The 23,222-nt window shown below is 36.6% G+C and overlaps 1 protein-coding gene across 4 annotated transcripts in view; it reads right to left on the reverse strand.

Moving 5' to 3' along the window:
- Window positions 1–3,268: 3,268 nt before the first annotated feature.
- Window positions 3,269–23,222, reverse strand: part of PTPRK (protein tyrosine phosphatase receptor type K) — a 588,095-nt gene continuing 568,141 nt past the window's right edge. For all 4 annotated transcript variants that reach the window (XM_081250577.1, XM_081250575.1, XM_081250574.1 and 1 more), the window contains 9 exons: window positions 19,727–19,881; window positions 16,847–16,982; window positions 16,506–16,655; window positions 15,459–15,632; window positions 12,438–12,569; window positions 12,173–12,298; window positions 9,164–9,327; window positions 8,496–8,631; window positions 3,269–4,756 (listed from right to left, as the gene is read on the reverse strand). In XM_081250577.1, the coding sequence (XP_081106703.1) occupies window positions 4,703–4,756; window positions 8,496–8,631; window positions 9,164–9,327; window positions 12,173–12,298; window positions 12,438–12,569; window positions 15,459–15,632; window positions 16,506–16,655; window positions 16,847–16,982; window positions 19,727–19,881 (1,227 nt within the window). In that variant the 3' untranslated portion in view covers window positions 3,269–4,702. The remainder of the gene's footprint in view (window positions 4,757–8,495; window positions 8,632–9,163; window positions 9,328–12,172; window positions 12,299–12,437; window positions 12,570–15,458; window positions 15,633–16,505; window positions 16,656–16,846; window positions 16,983–19,726; window positions 19,882–23,222) is intronic.

Consider the following 23,222-nt stretch of genomic DNA (forward strand, 5'->3'; position numbering starts at 1 on the left):
GATAGCCATTTAGAGACAACTAAAACTCATGTTTCTCTAAAACACATTTTTAGAAAGTCAGAACAGTAAAACAACAATTATTCTACAATGCAGATCACAAACTTAGACAACCAGATGCAGCCTTCTGACAGGTTTTGTTTTTCACAGAGCTGGGCCAGGGGTATATTTTTGTTTTTGAGTTTAACTGGTTGCTAATATTCAAAATTTTTAAGAATTCACATAAAAGTTTAGAGTTCCACATCCTCTTGAGAGATGAGACACTGTTGGACCATATTCTCATGCGGCAAACACTGCTGGGAGATGAGGAGCCTTCTCTTTGGGCATCACTCGTGCTTTCGGGTCCAAGTGGGAGTCAGCCTCCCCACATCGTTGCCTCTGGTCCCCATGTCAAACAACAGTTGTCATTTATCATCAGTTTCATGCTATTGTGTTTCTTGTAGTAGAGCTGAAGATGGCAGAATATCTACTATCCATATTTCAGTCAAAAGTAGGAAAAAGCCAAATGAACCAAAAGGAATATGTGTTTTAGTAAAAATGGGAAGCAGATATATTTTTGTTGAGATGAAAAATACCTCTACTAGAAATCCATACACTGAAGATATCTGTTGTAATAATACAACCTGAATGACCATTCTGAAATATACCTGGCCTACTTCTCTCACTCACAATACCCACTGGCTCCACAGGCATCTCCTCTTTCTCAACAGATAACAAGTGGATGCCATGACGATCTTGTTTTCTCTACTTTTCCAGTTTGATTTTATCTCTAAGACTGTGCAACATCGTAGGAACACATGGCCTTTTTCCGTCTGTACATTCAAACATCTATTTAAGGAAATAACTCATTGGTGACTCAATTTAGATATTTTTATTCTTCATATTCTATATCTACATAGATTGCATCTAAGTACTGAGGGTTTGTATTTTTGTCCTAAATGCTATATTTCCTCTATCTGAATTAAGACTGATAAAACCGATAAGACTAATAAGACTAAGTTGAAATGAACACAACTACATCAGAATAAATCAGCACACAATTTTCTGGGTTAGATTTCAGGCATTGTAGCTCCTTTTCTACAACTGGCAAGTGCATCACGAGAGACAGTATCTGTCATAAAATCTCCCTACCATTCCCCCCCAAGCAGATTTGAACATTAAAGAAAGAGCTTTCAGATATTCAACAGGGACTTTATGTTTGCTTCAACAGTTTAGAAACCCCTTCCATTGGTTTCTTTCGGGATTTGATAACAACAGTGTCTCTCTGGTGTTTGTTATCTTCCAGGTTAGCATTTCAATTCACTTTGGATGAAGCTGGAAGTTTGGAAGTGTTATATACCTACCACATTTCCATTGATTTTTGGACAATTTATATTCCAGAAGCCACTGATAGCTTACTTAAAGCAGATCCCAAGACAGAGCTTTTCTTTTTAGTTTCAGAGAGATAATTTTCTAATACTCTGCAGACCGCTTGAATAGACCAGAGTTGTGAACAAATTCAGATAATATCTCCCCCACTCCAAGCCTCCCTAAGCTGTGGTGAGACGTTATGAAATAATATGCTGGGAACATTTTTTACGGACACCATTTTCTGGCAACAGAGCAGATTTGAGAGGGAGCAGCTGTTGATGTCTGATCTCCAAGCTTATTACATGAGGACCTGGAACCCAAGAGATCGCGAGGTGAATACTGAATGAGCACATCAGTAGAGAGGTAAACACATCTCCTCTCCCTACTGGTCCAGTCAGAAATATCTTCCTTTTTGTTTATCTCTCAATGTCAGAGATCATTTGGCTGCAACACATTCATGCAAAATCCTTCCCTTTCTTCAAAGACTAAATATTAGAAAAAGGCTAGGCAGCACAGACAAGAAGGTTAACACTTATTTTCAAGACTGGTTAAAACTCGAATCCCCAGTTGCTGTGTGTCTCTGCCCACCCACTTCCAACATTTCCCTAGTGATAATATAGAGGAAAGGGATCTGTAAAATTCCACGTCATGACAGCCATTTAAGGAATAACTGACATAGAGAGAGGAGGCCTTTAACTGTGAAAAGCAGAGCACATTTTAAGAGTTCTACCAAGACATCTCCTGCCTAAAGGGACACAGCTGAGCGGGACATGTCCATGCATGGGACTACTCCAAAATGGTATAAAGTATGAATTTTTGAATAAGAGTATTAAGAAAAACGGATTTAGCATCCCACCCTTCTCCCCCAGTACAGTTGTCTCCAGATGCACTGGCCTCTGTGGTGGTACCTGAACAAAGCAAGCATGATATTTTTATTTTCTGTTAGAGAGAAAGAGGACTCTTTTTGTTCTTTGCTTGAATTTTGGAGGCCACACGGACCTCTGAGTTTTGTGGTCAGCGGTATTCATAGTGATTTTGGTTACGTGTGGGTTTAATCCTGTGAATAGAAATGAAATCAGGGTCATGCTGCAAAGCAGAATCCTTCAATTAACATCATGAACATTACTGGGTAATGCAATCTTGAGTGAGTTTGTGGATTTTTTGTCAAATGCATCTGTGTTTAAATGAAAATTAGTCTTCCTAGGAAAAGATAAGTTCTCTTATCTAAATTCTTACTAATGAAAGTCACAAATGTTCTAATAATGTACACAGCAAGTGGAAGTTTGAAGATACCCATAAAGATAATACTTTATGAGAAAATCAATTAATGAGGAACAACAAGAATGAAGTGCCAGATTTCCCTTGCCATGCCATCAGGGAAGCAGTGTGTTTACTGGAAGAGAGTGAGCTGCTAAATCAGACTCAGATTTAAATCTGTTGACAAATCATTTACCTTCTCAGCTTCAATTTTATCATTGGTAAAATAGGGATGACAATTACTATCTGTCAAGTTTGTTATAAGGAAGAAATAAAGAAATGTATATAAAGGGATAGTAACATATAAATATAGTAACTTTAAAAAAAAATCAATGTCAATCCCCTGGCCTTTTTTTCTTTCCACTCATTTGGAGTTTTTGAAATTCAATTTAAAGAACAAAAGTGAAAGAAATTACTGCTTGGACATCAGTTTTTTGTTTTGGCTGTGCCACACAGCATGTAGGATCTTAGTTCCCCAACCAGGGACTGAACCCGCACCCTCTGCAGGGGAAGCGTGGAGTCTTAACCACTGGACGGCCAGGGAAGTTCCAAGTTTTACTTTTAATAGATTTTATGTGGTCTACTTGTATCAATGAGGATAAGGTATTTATTTGGGAGTGAAGGTATGAAAATTAAGGGGAGAAAATGATGTGCAAACAATAACTGTTGTAATTATAAAAATTTTATTTCACTCTTACTTTAATTAAATCTTCATAAGCACCATGTCATGAACTGGCAATCTAGAAAGAGGATACTGGAATGCTTTAGTCAATAACAAACTGCAAGCTGATGATATGAAGTTACAGCTACACGGAGCATGTGTACAAGACCACATTTAGAAAGGTTCACTTGAGAATCCCACGATGATGCACAAAACAGGATTCTGGCATCGATTTGTTCACACTTCCTATGCTCAGAACCCAAAGCTTGTGCATGTACACATCAGAAGAAACACTGGTTCACCTTGACAGTTTACAGTTTGCTAACACTTGACCCTGAAAGCATAAATGTTGCCATCTTGATTTCTTGACCAGTGCGTGGTCATAGGCTGAAAAGACCAATTCCTTTAAAATTTAAATTATGCTTAAAGGTTATGTTCAACATTATGCAAGTCATCAGCAAGGCCTTTGAATGTGTGCAATTCTCATATATGATCACCAAACCATTACTGACCTAAGGAAATCGTGGAAAATTATATATTTTCAGCAAAATGTTTAAATTTGGTCCTACATTAAAAGACCCAATTGCCAAGGTGTTTTACACAAATTTAATTCACAAGCATGTACACAAGAGATTCACTATAAAGAACATTGCTTCCTCGTTTATGAATAAAAAGTTTATCCTCTACTTACACTAAACATACAAAAAATAATCTACAAAAATTGTTTACAGTTGATTTTAGTGAAAGAAAAAGCTTTCTTCAGAAAAAAAAAATGATTGTGTGGTGGTAGTAGTTTAGCCATCAAAAAAGGAATGTAGTAACCAATAAATATAATGTGCTTTCTCCATATAGACATATTTACACTTGAGTCTTTGGCTTATGTTGTTTTCTAAAAAGAACTTTAAATGATCCAGCCATCATTGCACATTAAAGGAAAATAAGCCAGTTATATATATTTATATATTTATATAGAGATCTGCTACACTTGAAACATATTAAAAAATGAACTTTCCTATGAATTTGCACAGCTTTTCTTTCTTCTTCCTTGAAAGATTTAACATCTTTTATCTGAAAAAGGGAGAAAAATGCCACATAGAAAGTATTAATTCATGCAACACGTGGTGGCTGCTCTACCAAAGCCAGGAGAGAAAAGGCTGAATGTTCACTGGACAAACACTGAGAAGTTCTCATTTGAATCTGCTTCTTATTAAATAAAATTTATGTGGCACGAAATGTTGATGCTTTCATACAGTAATAGAAACTGAGTCCTTTTTATTAAGATACACAACTTCATAAGAAAAATACTTTTACTTCTCAAATGTAAAAGCCTCCCACCCCCCACATTAAAATCTTTCTGCACAGGTGTGACACGTACAACAGCTGCTGGCTCAACAGATGAATGGGCTCTGCTTGGATGCACTTTGAAGTCTCCCCCAACTAAGATGACTCCAGGTACTCCAAAGCTACGTCGTAGCAGAAACGGTACTGCTCCTGAAAGATGTTAAAACAAAAGGGTGGAGCAAAGTTAAGAAAAAGGAGAAGAATGGAGGATAATAGCTATTAAATGAATACTTGCATTCAATTTAGATTTTTCAAGAATTACAGATTTTTTTTTCTATATACAAGTTTAACATCTAGGCATGCATATTTTACAATTGAGTCTAATGATTGCTGTTTAAGAAAAAGGAACTTGATGTAAAAAGATATGTTGTCTTTGCCTCATATTTTATATCAAATTAAAAAAATCTTCAGTATTATCTGATTATAATAGTAATACCTGATCAGTACAGAAAAATTTCCAAGTATAGAAAAAGATAATCAGAAAAAGTTTCTATAAATCTGTTATCAGAAACAACTGTTTAAAATACTACCTTAGTGTTAATTCAGTCCATTTTTATGCATGGTTGAAATAATAAATACTTTAGAATAAATATTAATTGCTTATCTATGTTTGGGGATATAACTTTATATTTTATTTTCTGTTGTTTAGCATTGTTATGTATCCTTTTCTTATGTTATTTAACACCTCTTTTAATACTTCATAAAAGTCTAATATGTGGATTGACTGTAATATTGCATTTATGTTTTTCTTTACTATAAATAGTCCTACAGTGAACATGCAAATATTTTTCTCCTCACTTCAGATACTTTCCTTAGTGGAATTAAAAAAAGCCAGTCATTTCAGACTGCCACTCAACAATTCCAAATTCTTAATTTCTTCTTCCAGTTTTACTGAGATATAATTGACATATAACACTGTATGTTTAAGGTGTATGGCATAACGATTTGACTTACATACGTGAACATCCAAAATCTTAATTTTTTTTTTTTTTTTTTTTTTTTTTTTTTTTTTTTGCGGTACGCGGGCCTCTCACTGTTGCTGCCTCTCCCGTTGCGGAGCACAGGCTCCGGACGCGCAGGCTCAGCGGCCATGGCTCACGGGTCCAGCCACTCCGCGGCACGTGGGATCTTCCCGAACCGGGGCACAAACCCACGTCCCCTGCATCGGCAGGCGGACTCTCAAAAACTGCGCCACCAGGGAAGCCCCATATTCTTAATTTTTGACACAGTTTTTGGTCTATCAGGGAATTTAAGTAAATTTTTCAAAAATGGTTAGTGGTTCTTAAATTTTTTTGAGCTTATTTTTACCAGAAAAATTTACTTCTTCTGCCTTTATTTATTTAAGACAACTTGGTTAACAAAAATTTTTTGAGTTAAAACTGCCTTTCCTCTCAGTCCATCTGTGTGTCGCTCCATTATGAAGAATTTAGAAAAATTCAGACTGCATTACAAATTATTACTTGCAATATGTATTAAAATCTTCCCAATTCAGTCCAAGTGGGTAAAATTCAGGCTGAATTAGAGAACAATCTAAAACGCATATTATTTCAGAAGAGAACTTCCAGGTGTCTCCAGCAATAAATGAGGGAAATAAAAACTTTCCCCAAGAGGTCTTTATCAATCCTACCCTAATTATCAAGTAGCTGTGATTTAAATTAGCCTACCACTGTGGCAAGTGCATCTCAAGAACCAAAAAGTGCTTGGGAACTGTTACATCTCTTTAATCAGTCTCTAGCAATTTGGTTTACTCTCTAACTTTTCTTACCAAACTCATCAGTTCAATTCAACAGCACACTGAACTAATCATTAACCTTGATTAAACACAAATTGGGTGTTTAGTCAGGATTCATGGGACATGAATGTAAAGGTAAATAGTAACTTTTAAGAAGGTTCTAGAATGGCAGAGTTTAATCATAGACTTTTTTTTTAAGGAACAGTGAGAAATCAGAGTTAAATTTGGAAGTATGATTTGAATGCTGCGGCCAGAAGTGATCTTATTGATGATTTTGGAAGATTTGATCTGAGAGACAGAGGCAGAGTTTACATTAAAAACTCTTCAGACAGCAGACGGTGTAAAGACCTAACCATTACCCGCCCATTTTGTAAAAAGACCTCAGAGTTCTACCTCAAAATTCCCTCAAATCTATACCCCCCTTCCTCCAGCTCCATTGCCAACACCCCAGTCAAAGCCAATATCATCTTATTGGGACAACAGCAATACCTAAGGTATGAGCTGCAGTAGAGGGGCTTTGAGGACTTGTAGAAGGGAAGAAGTCTGTGACCGTTCTTCAAAGTGCAACAGTATAAATGTAACTCTTCAGATTTTGTCTCAGGAAGCAATGCACCTCTTGTGTGAACAATCCATGAGCAGGAAGTGGTGAAAATACTTTAAAGGTTTATTGAATTGCTCACTTTTGTTATCTGATCATCTTGATAAATGTAGGGCAAGCAACAATGATGTCTTGGTTTTTCTGGTTTACTTTTCTGTGAGCATAAACTACACAGCTGCCCCTGACCTTATCCTGCCATGCACATATGTGTAACCCACAGCCATCACTTTAGAAGTCGAATATGCTAGAGAAGTTTAACTTTCTTCCTCTGCATACAGCTTCAACCAGACGAGCTCCTACATACACCTACCTCCCTGCTCTTATTTTGTAATCTGTGTTGTGATTTTGTGAGCCCTGGCTAATTCAAATAATATCACATGAACTACGTTCTAAAATTGGTAAAGTTGAAAACTGTCAATGGAGATAGTTTAAAAAATTATAATTTGACCAGCAATGAAGAATTATAGATAATGACTAAAATAAATTTCATTTGCCCTTTAAAAACACTGGGTGTCGGGCTTCCCTGGTGGCGCAGTGGTTGAGAGTCTGCCTGCCGATACAGGGGACACGGGTTCGTGACCCGGTCCGGGAAGATCCCACATGCCGCAGAGCGGCTGGGCCTGTGAGCCATGGCCGCTGAGCCTGTGCTTCTGGAGCCTGTGCTCCACAATGGGAGAGGCCACAATAGTGAGAGGCCCGCGTACCGCAAAAAAAAAAAAAAAAAAAAAAAAAAAAAAAAAAAAAACACTGGGTGTCTAAAGTGCTAGATGCAGGGCTTCCCTGGTGGCACAGTGGCTGAGAATCTGCCTGCCAATGCAGGGCACACAGGTTTGATCCCTGGCCCGGGAAGATCCCATATGCCGTGGAGCAACTAAGCCCGTGCACCACAACGACTGAGCCTGTGCTCTAGAGCCTGCGAGCCACAGCTACTGAGCCCGCATGCTGCAGCTACTAAAGCCTGCATGCCTAGAGTCTGTGCTCTGCAATAAGAGAAGCCACCGCAATGAGAAGCCCACGCACCGTGATGAAGAATAGTTCCCACTTGCTGCAACTAGAGAAAGCCCGTGCACAGCAACGAAGACCCAACACAGCCAAAAATAAATTAAAAAAACAAAGAAACAAATGAAAAAACTGATATAAAAAGTGCTAGATGCAACCTATGAGTATATCCCTCAAAATGTTTTACCAGTTATCTCAATATTGTTTAAGAAATAAAAATAAACAAGAATAAAACCTAGATAGCAGGATTTTATTATAGAACCATTTAACAAATTTTACTGTAGCAAATATCTATTGCTCAAAAGAAAGAAACAAAAATCCTATACATTTCCCAAGTTAAATGAAAGTAGTTTTCTTCATCATGAGCAGTTTAGGCAATATGTGATTACGTTTATGTGGGTAAAGAGGGATACTTGGCAATTCATCAATTAGGCAGGAAAGTCCCCACAAAGACACATTTATACATATGATTCACTATGTGTGTATCAAGTCAAATCAACAAGTAGGTATATGATTGACTAATATCTACCCTCCCTTCTGTGTACAAGACTGTGACTCACCGGGGCTTCCACCATGTTTGGCTTGCTGTTCCTTAGCGTCTTGACCGCATGGAACACATCGACAACATTTTGCCGTTTCACCATTTCAACAACGATGCCTATAGCACAGAACATGCCACTTCGCCCACCACCATTTCTAAAAGCAAAGAAAGCAAAGACATTTTAGATTGAAGCTTTTGGTGACCATAGGTCACACAATCATGTTTGGGAAAAGAAAACATTATCTTTTTAATTTTTTCCCTTTGTGTTTTAATTTTGCTTCACATGTGTGCATATATGTGTAGAGAGCAGAAAGGAAAGATCCTTGAGGATGACATTAACTCAGTAGCTTATACTTAGGGACATGTTACAGCCATAGATGGCTGCAACCTATATACTTTGAGATTTTGATAGATTTGTACACAGTGTAAATCAGAAAAGTTATTCAGAGTAGTGTTCAAAAGAGTTTAAACTATATAATAACTATACAATAATCAATTTAAAAAATACAAAAGTTGAAGTTAGTAGTGAATTATAGAATCAAGAAACAGGAAGATTGTTTCAAAAGAATATCTAGTTAAGGTCTGTAAGATGGGAGTTGGTTACTCTTTAACATAGAAAACGTGAAGGCTAATGAGGAAATGACCACCAAGGCCCCACAAATGGCCAAGCCAAGCCGCCACACTCACAGGCAGTGGATGATCGTTCGGCCCTCCCCGTCCTCGCATTCCTCCTGCCATTTTTCCACCTGCAGTATCAGCTTCAAAAATGACCGTTTGGAGCCAGGCACTTCTCGATGAGAAGCCCATCCTAGATACTGAAACTGCTGTACCATCAGATAACCTTCCTGTGGCTGCAGAGGGAAAAGTATTTTTATGTAAATAAGTTGGGGCTAGAAGTTTTACTAAAAAGTAAAAGGTTCATATCAATTTACACCATGACATAAATGACACTGACAATGGACTGAATCTAGCTGATTCAAGTCCAAAATATGTACATACCAGTGCAGAAACACTCTAAGTTACATGAGAATTATCCGTTATACAAGCTTCTCCATCATGCTCCATATCCAATAATCAATTCCTATGTTTATACTTCTTAAATAACTTTCAAATTCACCTCCTCTTTATTGCCACTGACATCTTTGCACTCTCAATCACAAATCATAATAATCACTTCTTAGTTGATCTCCCTGAACAAACTTTGATCTCCTTTCAAACCATTCTTACTGAAGGCATCATGATTATTTTTAAATGCAAATATGATCTTGTCACTTCCTGATTTAATGACTTCCAAATGATCTTAGCATAAAACCCAAATTTGCTGCCATGGCTTAAAAATACCTATATGATAAGGCTCTACCTCTTTCTCTAACTTCCCTTTATTCGAACAACCTATTCAAGTTCTAGACACATTGGCTTTCTCTTAATCTATTTATCAAGTCATTTCTTGCCTTGGGAACTTTGCACATACTCTCCCCTTCACCTTGAACATCTTCTTGCTTGCTTTTCTCAGTCCCAAACAGAGTGATCAACTTGTCTTGGGTTTGCCTTGGACTTTTCTGGTCTTTGCACTAAAATTCATGTGTTCTAGGAAACCTCCCTGTCCTGTGTAAACCAAGGTAGCTGGATATCCCATGCCCAAAGAGCTCCTACAAATTTTTCAAATTTTGACTTAAATATCACTATCTCAAAGAAGTCTTCTCTGATCACCCAGCTATGTCAGATCACCCAAATCCTCTGTATTTTGTATTTCTTCTCTGTAAAATTTCATTTATTTGTAAATGATTCTATAAGTTGTTTAATGCTTGTCTTCCCTGATAAAATACAAATTCTTTAAGGACAAGAAAATCTCTTTTTCCCTTAAAATCTCTATCCCTAGAACTTAGCAAAATACTTTCCGAAGAACAGTATTGTTGAATGAATGAATCAAGACCTTGAACCTTCATATGAAAATGTAAGGAAGAATTTGTAATGCACAAGTGAGCCATATCATAAGGCATCAGATCTAAAGCTTCACATGGCAAGGGCTCATGTATCTTTCGGTAGGACAAGGAACTACCTAGTATAACACCCAACCTCTAGTTGGCGCATACTAAATATTTGGTGAGGTGAATGATATTAAATAATGAGAATGGGAACAGAAAGAAAAATCACGCACTAATAAGGACCAGAATACCAAATATAGAGGAAGATAAATATGCTGACCAAAAAAAAATGTAACGCAAATTTCAGTTCCTATTCCTAGAATGTTTTTCATATAAACAGCTCAATTAACAGACAGGTCTTACTTTCTTAGTTTAGCAGCTACGGTTTCTCAGCTAAAATATTACTAGAACCATAATGTAACAGATGTGCAGACATAATGAGATTCCTTTAAATTAACATCTAAGATATGCATGAATATTATGACATGATTGAAGTTATCCTTTTTTTCTCCACTGAAATGAGCAATAGAATTGGATATGAATTTCTTCTCTACTTATACACAAACAGACTTATTAACCAGAAACACATATAGCCATTTTGATGTGAGAAACACTGAAACATGACAATTCTAATCACACACTTAAAACAAGACATATACATAGAATTGCTGCTCTAAAAAAGAGTAACCTAGCTCTTTAAAAAGACCATAATTCCATGGAAGTTACTACTGTTTTCTTTTCAAATTCTGCTTGCTATGTGGTTATATAATCTAAACAGTTTTTATTAGTACTTTTTGGTTTTTTGAAGGAGAGACCCCACACAATTTGTCACTGATGGCAAAACACATGAAGTGTCAAGGAAAGAAAGACTTCTGAAGGACACAGTTGCTACTTAGCTGCTGGGAAAAGGCACAGTGGTAGCAGCACTGGATCTAGCTATAGATTTGGGCAAAGCCAGATGCTGGGACATTTAGAAAGATGAAATTGTAGGGCTTCCCTGGTGGCGCAGTGGTTGAGAGTCCGCCTGCCGATGCAGGGGACATGGGTTCGTGCCCCGGTCCGGGAGGGTCCCACATGCCGCGGAGCGGCTAGGCCCGTGAGCCATGGCCACTGAGCCTGTGCGTCCGGAGCCTGTGCTCCGCAACGGGAGAGGCCACAACAGTGAGAGGCCCGCGTACCGCAAAAAAAAAAAAAAAAAAAAAAAAGAAAGATGAAATTGTAGATGAGCTGTGGGAGGAGAATCAGTGATGGCTGTGATTTACCTTTTCCTTCATGCCTGGGGCCCTCTCTTATAAGCAGAACTGGAAGAGTGACATGGAACCCTTCTATAATGGCTAGTCCGACATACCACTTCCTCCTGTCATCAGTATTATATTCTTATTTTTCAGTTGCATGCCTCTTCTGGGTTGGATTATCACTGCTAATAAAACATGCAGTGAACCTCGAGATAAGTCTACTTATACTCAGGGGCCAGGCACAGACAATCAAACTCACTTGAACCTAGGAATCTGAATTTAGATTTCCATATAGAATACAATAGGCTAATAACTGACAAGGAAACCTAGCTTCCAGCATTTCTGCTTTCCTGTTTTTAGAATGCATTTTTATTCTAGTGCTAAGGCATAAGATGATTACTAGCTTTGGGAATGATTATATAATGCTTATTAGCTTATTAATTTTACTCTCTCTTTTGTCTGAATGGAAATATACCCCATCATGATTATGGTCACCTGGTTCTGGATCAGCTCAGTTAAAATCATTAATGACTTACTCTTGTTAGATTGCATATCCTAAAAATCCGGTTTATCACATCACAGTCCATTGAACAAGACATACATTCCACTTGGATAGGGCCATATCGTAGCATCCCTTCTTCTGGCCAGTACTGAGGGCAGCCCTAGATGATGAATGTTTTGAAAGAAAAAGAAAATAAGCATTATTTTTTCTAAATAGGGTAGTATAATTAGATTTTACCATTTTATTACTACCTTATTAAGTTGTGCGTAAGTACAAAAAAGCAACCTATAACCATTAACCTGGGACAAGTCGACTTCATTTAACATCACAATGGAGGTACAGCCATAATCGTACACTAATCTCCAGAAGTCTTTCACAGTGTTTGGCAGAGGGTACTGTGTGACGATGAAAGCAGCTGGTTGCCTGTAGCTCTGTGAAAAAACAAGGTAGATGGGGAAACATAAGAACTTCAAATGAATAATTAGTTGTACAAACAGATTCAGTACACTTCAATGCAGGGCCAGTAAGACACAACAGCTTCATATGGAGATGGAGCCAGCCTGCTGCTTAAGCCATGGAATAACAGATTTGGACCACTGCAATATACTGCAACTAGTCATCAGTCAATCTGTTGTATGACTTTGATGCCTCAGCAGTAATTTAAGCCAGGAATTTGTTTTATTTTGTTGATAAAAGTAAATATAGCACAAATACCAAAAAAAAAAAAGAAAAGAAACTTCTTGAGGCTAACATCCTTCATGAGGTACCTGTTGGGCTGTTTCAGTCTTCCAAATTCTAAGAGGTTAAAGGCATAAAATTCCCTGGCATGTGTGTGTGTCTCCGTGTATCTATCTATGTCTATCTGCTATCAGCTGTGAATGGAACTGTTTGGCTCTCCTCCACTCCAAATAAGAAAAACACGTGTGCCTCAAACTCATGTGCTTTTATATTATATCGACATTATCAACACATCTTGTAGGCAATCCACTTTCCATAGTTTTCTGGGCATTTCTAATGTATATCAATGATCAGAATGATGGTTTCAATCATTTAAGATTTTTCAAGTGCCAAAGAGTAAAACCAATGCATTTCCTGGGCCCACATAAGAGGGAATGTCTCCTTGTTTACCAAATGCCCCTTGATTGGGACATAGCACATTATCTCTTTCCAGAAGGAGAGGATAGGTTCATCTGGCCAATCTGTCATTCTACAGACTAATGATCTGCACTAAAAAAGAAATATATATTTCTATGAACTAAAATAATGATCTGTAAAACTATAACTAGACAGTTGCCTGAGATGGATTTCTTTAATGCTGATAAAAATTGTCAGTAATCTCATTTGTATCATACTACTCTTTAAGTCCTTCAAGTGTCTTAAACCAGTGTAGAAATTGACCTTTAAACTTCATAGATCCTATCACCATTTGGGAAATGCTGCTAACCATAGTGCTTCACTCCATGGAAGACTTTAGGATAAATCTGAGGAGATAGTAATTCACCGGCTGCTTCTATATGACCTTAAGACCTCACAAAGTCACACCCACAGTTGGGGTGAGTACCCTCCTACAGAGAGTATGAAAGCTCACGGGAAAGGATCAGAAGAAAGAAGTCAGCTTCCCTTCCAATTAAACGTCTGCTCCATGGGAAAGTAAGTCAAGGAAGGCTAAAAGGCTTTTATTCCTTTTTTGAGTCACAGGGGAGGGGAGATAGATGAGGAGCAGATGATGTGAGAGAAGACTGAAGATTTCCTTTTCCCTTCCTCTCTAAGTGCAAGAGCACATCTAAGGCTTTGAAATCGCAGGATCCTTGGCCTTACCTCCTAATTCTTCACAGGGATGGCATAGGGTATATGACCCTTATGACGTTGGTAGAGGGCAGGGGAAAGTGGGGAGTGTTGACCAGTGAGCCCACTCTTATTAGCCAAACCGAACCAAAATTTCTGAAGCCCTAACCACACTACTAAATCCACAGGGCAGTTTCAACTACAAAATATATCTGTGTTGAATCACAGGGAATTAAACAGAGAATAAGAACAGGTAGAATACAAGCTTCAGTCTTCATATTGACTAGAAAACAATCTGAAAATTAGGAAAATATTTGAAAGAAGTGCCAAAGACAAAAAATGCCTCAAACACATGCCTCATCGGTATTCTTTCCTAATATTTTCTTTTTCCCTTTTTCACACGGCCTTTTTTCATCCAAATCTAAACTGGCTCAGAAACAAAAAGTTCTGTGTGTTTTCTCTGTATTTAGTATGTTTGCCTTTCCAGACAATTAAATTTGGAAGAAAAAGTACAGTGAGGATCCAATGTGATTTCAGGAGATATGAGTAATGACTAGGCAAGACTCTGGTCACAGCAGGAGTGGCATCTTTCTCCTTGAGCTTGCCTTTAAACTATTCTGCGCTGTAGAATAAAAAAGATCAAAGCAACTGGGTGAAAGTTAGAATTGGAATGTGGGCTTTTCTAAGTCTCTACTATCAGAAGCTAATTTTGGATATATAATAGGAGCAATTACTTAGAAAGCTTCATTATTAGTCACCCAGGAGTGAAACCTGACTTCTGATTTCTCCTTACTACAGTTCCATAACCTAAAGGGCAAAAACTAGAGATGCTTATGAATGAAGGTGATAAACTAAAAGGATTCTGAACTTGAAACCCTTCTTACTTCTTCCCAAGGTAAGCAAAACAAGGAGACCAAAGACTAATTTAAAATTCTCTTTCCATATTGTTCTGTCTATGGGATGCTAACATGCTGAGTACATGCTCTACCATCTACAGTGTGAAGATTGGGGTGGGGTAAGAGAGTTCCTTCATTATGATCGATGTGTTAACATGATATCTTCCATGCCTTCCTTAGTTATTTATATCTAGTCTCTATTCATTAATAACCTACATACAAGTTAGCTATAAATTATTGGAACATTAAATGTCAGAGATAAAAATTTCCAAACTAACACAATTTCAGTAGAATATGGCATTCTGTGATTTTAAAACTTCGAAATAGATAAGCATGATTCTCTTTCCTGAAAATAATTAGGATAAAAACTATCACCTGTAGATATTTCCTGTACAGAAATTTTATAATAATTGACAACCAAGTGCCAAACTTATAGTCAAGTCTAAAATTTATGGTGCCTAAGAATCACTGTAAGGGAAATTCAAAATCATTCTCCAAAAAAAAATTCGTATTTCAATGAAAGTTTCCAATTTTCCTTTTTAGGCCATTTAAATTTTCTTGAAAAGAGAACTAGCCAGTGTTCATCAATTTTGCAGCTTTTCATGACACTTTACACTAACAAAGAGAGCAGTCTCTTACGTCCATAAGAGCAGCATTGATGTAGTTACTACTCTCCCCATCAATTGTAATTAAAAAAGGCAGACATCTGTCAGGTGGCAGCATGTCCATGAAACGGTTCTTGTCATGGTTCCTTGGCAGGCAAGCTATACTGCAGTCCTCAGCTTGTAGTCGAGGGGTGACTGAATTCAAGGTCTGAAAAGAAAAGGGAACCCAGGTTAAAAGACAGTGACCCATTTAATAGCATAACACAGATCTATCAAGCATTTAGGAGGCCAAGTAGAATGTGAAGGATTTGTGCAAGCCAATGGCATTTGCCACGATGACACGCTGATAGACTTTGTAGTTAAAGCTAATGAAGCCAGAGAAGTGACAAAGAAACAATGCACACATTGTACAATGGGCCTCTTCTTAAAAGGGAAAGGGATGCTAAACAACACAGCAACCTGCAAAATGTATTGCCTAACCAAAGAAAATGCAGAGTGGCCCATGATGATGACCCATCATAAAGTTATCATTTGTAATAACATTTTAATATGCCATACTTGAAGACATGCTATTGCATGTTGGAAAGAGCACTGGGCAAAGAATCAAAGTATTAGGTTTCTAGAGTTATTCTTGACTTCACAGTCACATAGCTTTAGGGGTGTTTTAAGGGCAATGAAAACATTTAGAGATGATATTTAGCACAAACTCTAGCTATTATTATTAATGTTCTTGATCTCACATTGTGAGTAACACAGAAGGTTAAAATCCATAAGACTGCATTTGGAAAAAGGTTGTAAACACACCCAAATTACCACTAAATTTGACTTTTATGATACCTTTTTCCCACATTTTTCCCTGAGTCTGAACTCATTTGCCCTTCAAGATACAGCAGATATGAGCTCATTAACACAAAAGTGACTCCATAATACGTATAATGAAAGAGATGGGTATTATATTATACTTAAAATAGGGTCAAAGGTTATAAAGTTGATTTGAAAGATGTTTCTTAGAAGAATTAAGACTGCCCAGAACAAATTGTAATAAGTTGTTCATAAAAGAGGCTGTAGAAATAGTAAATACCTGGAATTCATCTTTGAGATGTGAAGAGTTTGTCTGGGAGTCTATTCTAATCATATCAAAATATGCAGCTTTAAATTCACAGACAGGTATGGCAGTTTCTCCACATAAGCAGGCTTCTAAAATGGCATCATGAATAAAAATGTACTGTTCCTATCAAAAGAAAGAAAAGGAAAAATTTCATAATATTTAATATAAATGTTCTTTCATCAAAGCATTTTTTCTATATGACTTGATGAGCTAATATCGATTCTATGTGAAAAACACCTAGTATTTAGTTTGTTAAATTTTGGAAAGCAAACAACATAAAAAAGCCACTAGAGGTTAATCAGCAATCAACACACCTCTGTCTGGACCATATTGATACGACGAGATCTTAAGGCTTTGACACAGTTGTAGATGTCAACAACACCCTCTCTTTCAGCCATGTCCAGCATGATGTCAATCACAATGTAACAACCAGTTCGTCCAGCACCAGCACTGAAAAATAAACAGATCTAAAGAACTACAGGAAGCATGTCTATGAAAATTGAAAGATCCTTCCGATTTTCAAATGAGTGGAATCAAACTGATTTAACAAAGTATAAGACATAATCTGTACTTACTGTGTAAATGCTTATTAATGAACAAATAACTTCATGTAGAGTAATCTACTTTGGTATAAACTGAGGATTGGAACGAATGAAAAGATACAAGCTTTGCAAATCAAACTCTGTTTTGAAAATAATGTATATGTGTCACTCAAGTTCCATAGCTCTCTTACAGTCTTCACTTTACATAAATTTCAAGCTCATAGAATTGATCAAGGAGCGGATTCGTGCTTTAAACTTTCACCTGAGACTGAGAGACTCACACTCACATAGTTGTGGGCACTCGGGCAAAATGCAGGAATGCTGTCTTAGTCAGACAGACTCTTGTCAAGGCAAAAGAACATTAATTCCAAAACCTTTAAATGGAAAATCTGAGGAGTCACAATTCAGGGGAAGTGTTATTAGTGAGGGTGGGGAAGAAAATGGCGGTTATCAATGGGGAGAAGACCAACAGTAAAAAGAATATTTGAATGGTGATCCAAAGAGAAAACGAAAATGAATTGTGAGGTATGAAATATAATTCTTAACAGGTCACAAAGATGCCACTATCTTACTGTATTTAATTCAGTAGTTGAATCATAATTCACTATTGATTATTTTACCCACTGGAAATATTTCTACAAATACTTCTCCAATTATATATAGAAGTCAATGGAGCAAACAAGATATAGTTGGGATTTTTACAGGAAATTCACTTTGTAGTTAGCTTCCTCTTTTCCATAAATTCAGATACCCAAGTGTAAGTAGAAAATGACACTTCTGTTTCAAAAGAGTATCTGAGAATCTTGGAGCACTTCTGAAGCAAGCAATTCATAGGAAAGTAAACCTCTATGATAAGTCAGGACACCCTATAATTGAAAACCCATTTATCTCATTTTCTAAATGCATAGAGAGACTATTAACATTATGTCTTTGTTGTCCAGATTTGGTCATTTCTCTTAAGCTTACTGTTATTTAAGAAATTTAAGTAAAAGGTATTGTGGCTATCTCTATTTCTTTTTTTTTGCCTACCATCTTCTCAATCACTGTTCCCAGGGTTTGAGACAAGAAAGTAATTGAAGAGTACATCAGATTTCTTGAGGAGGAATGAACAGATTTTTTTTGCAAGGTACACAGTATCTGATCCTAATGGGACGCCTTACTTTTATTGTATTCTCTGTGCTTTATTTTTCCCCTTTTATACATGGTCATTTAACTACTGAATAGTCTGGATTTTCAGAAAGAAAAAAAAATGCTTAAGCACAACCTATTATGTAGCTTGGAAGGGATAGTATTTGAGAATAGTGTGCAGCATTTAGGAAAAGCTTTTCAGATTCAGTACATATTTTTCTGTTCGTATCTCAAAATGAGGCCATGTAATTTGCTTTTAGTGTCTCTGAATGCTTGTTTTAAGAGAAGTTTCTAATCAGAAGAAAGTCTGGATAATCAGATTTTTCTGGCATATATTTGCTGGATTTTACTGATGTAGTCTTCAAGGTTCTCTGATGGATGGCTTTAAAAAAAATCTTAAGTAGCTGTTTTACAGCACAAATTCTTGCAATTTAAACCATTTAATAACTCTGTATGCCTCAAATTTAGTTTTTTTTATTCTTAGAAGCTTTATTCATACTAACCAAAAATTGGCACCAAAGCCAATATTCATCAACAGGAAAATGGATAAACAAATTGTGATATATGTCCATAAAATAGAATATTATTTAGCAGTAAAAGGAAATAAACTACTGATAAAAGCAACACACTGGATGAATCTCGAAAACATTAAGTTGATCAAAAGAAGTCAGACGCAAAGAAGACATAAGTATGATTCTATATATGTGAAGTTCAAGGCCTGGCAAAGCAAGTCTGTGGTGATAGAAATCAGAATAATGGTTGCCTCTATGTGGGAAGGACAATAAGCTGGAAAGGGTATGAGAAAACTCTTTTAGCAATGATGGAATTATTATCTTTTTTTTTTTTCCACACACATACACTGTATTTTATTTTTACCAAATTTAGTTTTAAAAGCTAGGATTCTATTGGGAATTTACTAGATAGGCAAGAAATCTCTATCTTTACCTACCATTCCATAATATAATATGGGATTTGCAAAAGTGATTAAAAAAAAAAACAAACCACCACAACACACACACAGATGTTGCCACTAAAAGGCAGAGTTTCTACACTCGCAATTATAGACAATACTACACACATTACGATGAATATATTTATTTCTGAAGTTTCTATTTTATATCTTCCTTAGAGTTAACTTTTATTTTATTACTGTTTTACCTTATCTGTAATACATGAAAGCTGAAACCTTGTAAGCCAGCGGTCCCCAACATTTTTGGCACCAGGGACTGGTTTTGTGGAAGACAATTTTTCCACAGCCAGGGGTCGGGGGTTGGGGGTGGGTAGGGGGATGGTTCAGGCAGTAACGCGAGCACTGGGGAGCAATGAGGAGCTCCAGATGAAGCTTCGCTCTCCCTCTCTCTCTCTCTCTCCCGCCGCTCACCTCTCGCCCTGCGGCCCAGTACCCGCCCAGGGGGTGGGGACGCCTGTTATCAGTATGCCTTAGTTTTTGTGCTTACAAGCCTTGTCTGGATATTTTTAAAAAGCTGGCTGCACACAGTCAATGCCATTTGGACTACCACTTACCTGCAATGCACAACGATGGGGCCAGCGCTGGGAGGGTTGGAGAACTTGACCCGCCGGATAAAGGAAAGAAGACCTGTAGCATGGTAGGGTACTCCATGGTCAGGCCAGCCAGTGAAATGGAACTGTTTAACTTCACGCATCTCACTGTATCCCCTCTGTGAAAACATGTAAAGAAGTGTTTTCAAAAGGACCAAAATAGAGCCATTAAAGACAACCACAAGTACTAGACCTGATTGACAATGAAAAAAATGAGAAATTTATCAAAGACCATGCTTTTTCTGAAAAAGGGTGCTGACATGGCCTAGGAACTTACCTTTATTGTCAGACAACTGCCAAAGAAAGAAAATTAGAAGTCTTGCTCAGTTCTATAAGTCTGGGTAAATTTTATTTACCTTGACAGTCTGTTCCTTACTCGGAATGACAACACATAAAATGATTAGGGGAAAAGGAAGAAATGGGAAGTTAAAATGCTGCCCTACTGACCCAATGCACTGAGTTCTCAAGTGGTGTATAAAAGCAAATTTCTACTTCTCACCTCACAAAGAGATTTTGATGCCTTGCTTATCCATGTTGAAAATAGTTTTGAAGCATAGCATGTAGGGATTTTCCAGAACAGTACTACTCTAGATTGGTTTGTAAAAATATACAGACAGCTAAACTGTTCTTTGGGCAGACTATTTTTCTAAACTCTGTGAAATAATTCAGCACACAGAGGATTATTTATGGCAACAAAAATACAAAATGAAAGAAGCAAAGCATCCATTGTTGTGTCTCTCTCCTGTTGGGTTAATTTAAGAGAACCCTTTCAATACACATTTCAAAGCTCTTCCCTTCCTTCCCCCCCTCCCTTCCTTTTTGTTAAAAGAAGCCTGTACATTGTAGTAGCAGTGCTTGGAGAATATAGATCAAATGCTGCATAATTTATTTTTAAGAATCCACATTTGTAGCCCCCCAAACCTCCCTATGATCCATATATTTCCAACTCTACTGTGAGATATGTGTGAATCTCAGTCTCACTTGTTCCTCAGAAAACATGGGAAAATTGCATGAAATAAATGAACTAAATTGAGAAAGTTTGTCTTTAGATTCCATCTTTTTTTTTTTTTTTTTTGCGGTATGCGGGCCTCTCACTGTTGTGGCCTCTCCTGTTGTGGAGCACAGGCTCCGGACGCGCAGGCTCAGCGGCCATGGCTCACGGGCCCAGCCGCTCCGCGGCATGTGGGATCCTCCCAGACCGGGGCACAAACCCATGTCCCCTGCATCGGCAGGCGGACTCTCAACCACTGTGCCACCAGGGAAGCCCTAGATTCCATCTTAAACAGACTAATACCACCGAAACTTTGGAAACCAGTGATCATATCTTATAATTCTTTTTCTTTCCCGTTCCTAGTACAATACCATACACAAAGCAGGGCTCAACAAATAAGTAAAATAGTGACAGTGATAAACATCACCATGGAATTGTGCAAACAAAATCACTTTCTTAACTACTTTTCAAGTCAGCTCCAGTGAGGAAGGCCATAAATTATTCAAAGATCTGACTTTAGACAATCACTTCATCTCCTCTGCATTGATCCTTTTGCTGGAGTTGCTGTAAGGACCTCGCTCTTTTTAGAAAATTTTAATATCTGGCAATGCATGTTCCTTTATTGTTCATTTTACTTAAATATTCCTGAGTAATTTTCAAATATGTGATGTAAAAAAAAATCACTCTTTTCAGTGTTTTTTCTAAATAACAAGAAAATAAATTAAAAATAAAACCCCAATAATGTTACAATGTTAACAATGTTAGCAAGTCTCCTTATTTTTCTAATATAATTAGAGTATGACTATAAATGTATTTTAAATAAAATTAAGTGCATTACAATATCTATTAATAAAATCATATGGTTTTGCTCCTGTAATGCACTGAAATGATGAAATATCCTGCTCGATTTCCTACCACAGTTGTAAAATCCTTGCATTCTTAAAAAACAATCATGAAAGATCATGTTGTGATCTTTTCTTAATTCACTGCTGGATTCAAATTTTCAGCATGTTCTTGAATGAAATTGGTCTGCAATGTATGTGTGTGTACATACTTGAGAAAGGGAGAGAGAGACTGAAAAAGAGAGAGAGACAGAGAGAAGAGCTTGAAAGAGTCCTATTTCTATGTGGTTCTGTTATCACAGTTATGCTAGTCTTTAAAATACATTTAGTTGGTTTTAATGATTTTCTATGGCCTAAATAGTTTGATTAACTTAGGCATTAGCTATTCATTAGTTATTCTTTAAAGGTTAAAGAAACCTCAATTATGAAACCATAATACAATTTTAATGGCAAATTTTAACACTCATTCTATTTTCTTTTACTATCTGTTCAGATTCCTAACTCTCTTTGAGTCAAATTTTGGAAATTATTATTTGCTAGAATATCAGTGTACCTAGACTAAAATCTGTCTCCAAGTTCACACGTACTATTTTTTATAATTTTCCTAATAGCACTGTAACTGTAGTTATACACCATTTGTGTTGTCTAATGTTGCATATTTTGTTTTGATTGTTCTTCATTTGGAATTGACAAGTGGTTTAGTTACTTTATTCCTCTTTTCAAGGAAATAGCTCTTTGATTAAATTTATTCTTTTCTGTTTGTGTTTTGGTTTTATATTTAATTTTTCCTTTGTTTTATCGACTTTTTTTCCTGATTTTCTAATTTTATGAATTTTCACAAGATTTTAGACTGCCTTTCAAAATAGAAATCATTTTTGAGTATATATTTTTCTCATAAGATAACTTGTGGGAAATTTTGACGTGAAATTGTTTATCTTTACAATATAATTTTAGTTTTAAGGCTATAGTTCAAAGATTATTCAAAAGAGGCTTTGGTGATTTCTGAGCCTAATTTGGGGGATCATTGGTCAGTGATTTGTTTTTATTTTCCATTGGATTTTGGAAACGTCTTGAATTTCTGTTATATATTCAGATTTCCTTTATAACTAAGTACATGATTGATTTTTTATAAAACTTTAATGAACTTACAAGAAGAATGTACATTCCAAATTCTCTCTTTCCATAATAATGGGATCTAGCTATTCATTAAATCATGCTTGATGGTTCTTTTCTTGAAATCTCCTATATCTTTGCTTATTTTTTTCTACTTGATTTGTCTAGGAAATTTTCATACATACTTTATAGTTGTGATCATCATAATTATGTTGTCCTGTATGATGGTACTTTCCATTTAATATTTCCCCTAATTATTTTTTATGATGGTAAAATTACTTATAAATATCATTTGTAAAGATGTATGATCTGGTATTTCCAGATCATAGATGTATAATTTAACTATCTATTGTGGACAGTTATGGTTATCTATAATTTTCTATGACTATATATGAGTCATTGTATTTTAAATAACTTTTTTAGGATAGATTCATAGAAGGTAAGTTTCTTGGTCAAAGGACATCAATATTTTAAAGTTCTGTAGATACACTGCTTTACTGATTTACAGAGGGTT

The sequence above is a fragment of the Mesoplodon bidens genome (genome assembly GCF_964165515.1).
Source record: "Mesoplodon bidens genome assembly, chromosome: 12".
Lineage (NCBI taxonomy): Eukaryota > Metazoa > Chordata > Mammalia > Artiodactyla > Ziphiidae > Mesoplodon > Mesoplodon bidens.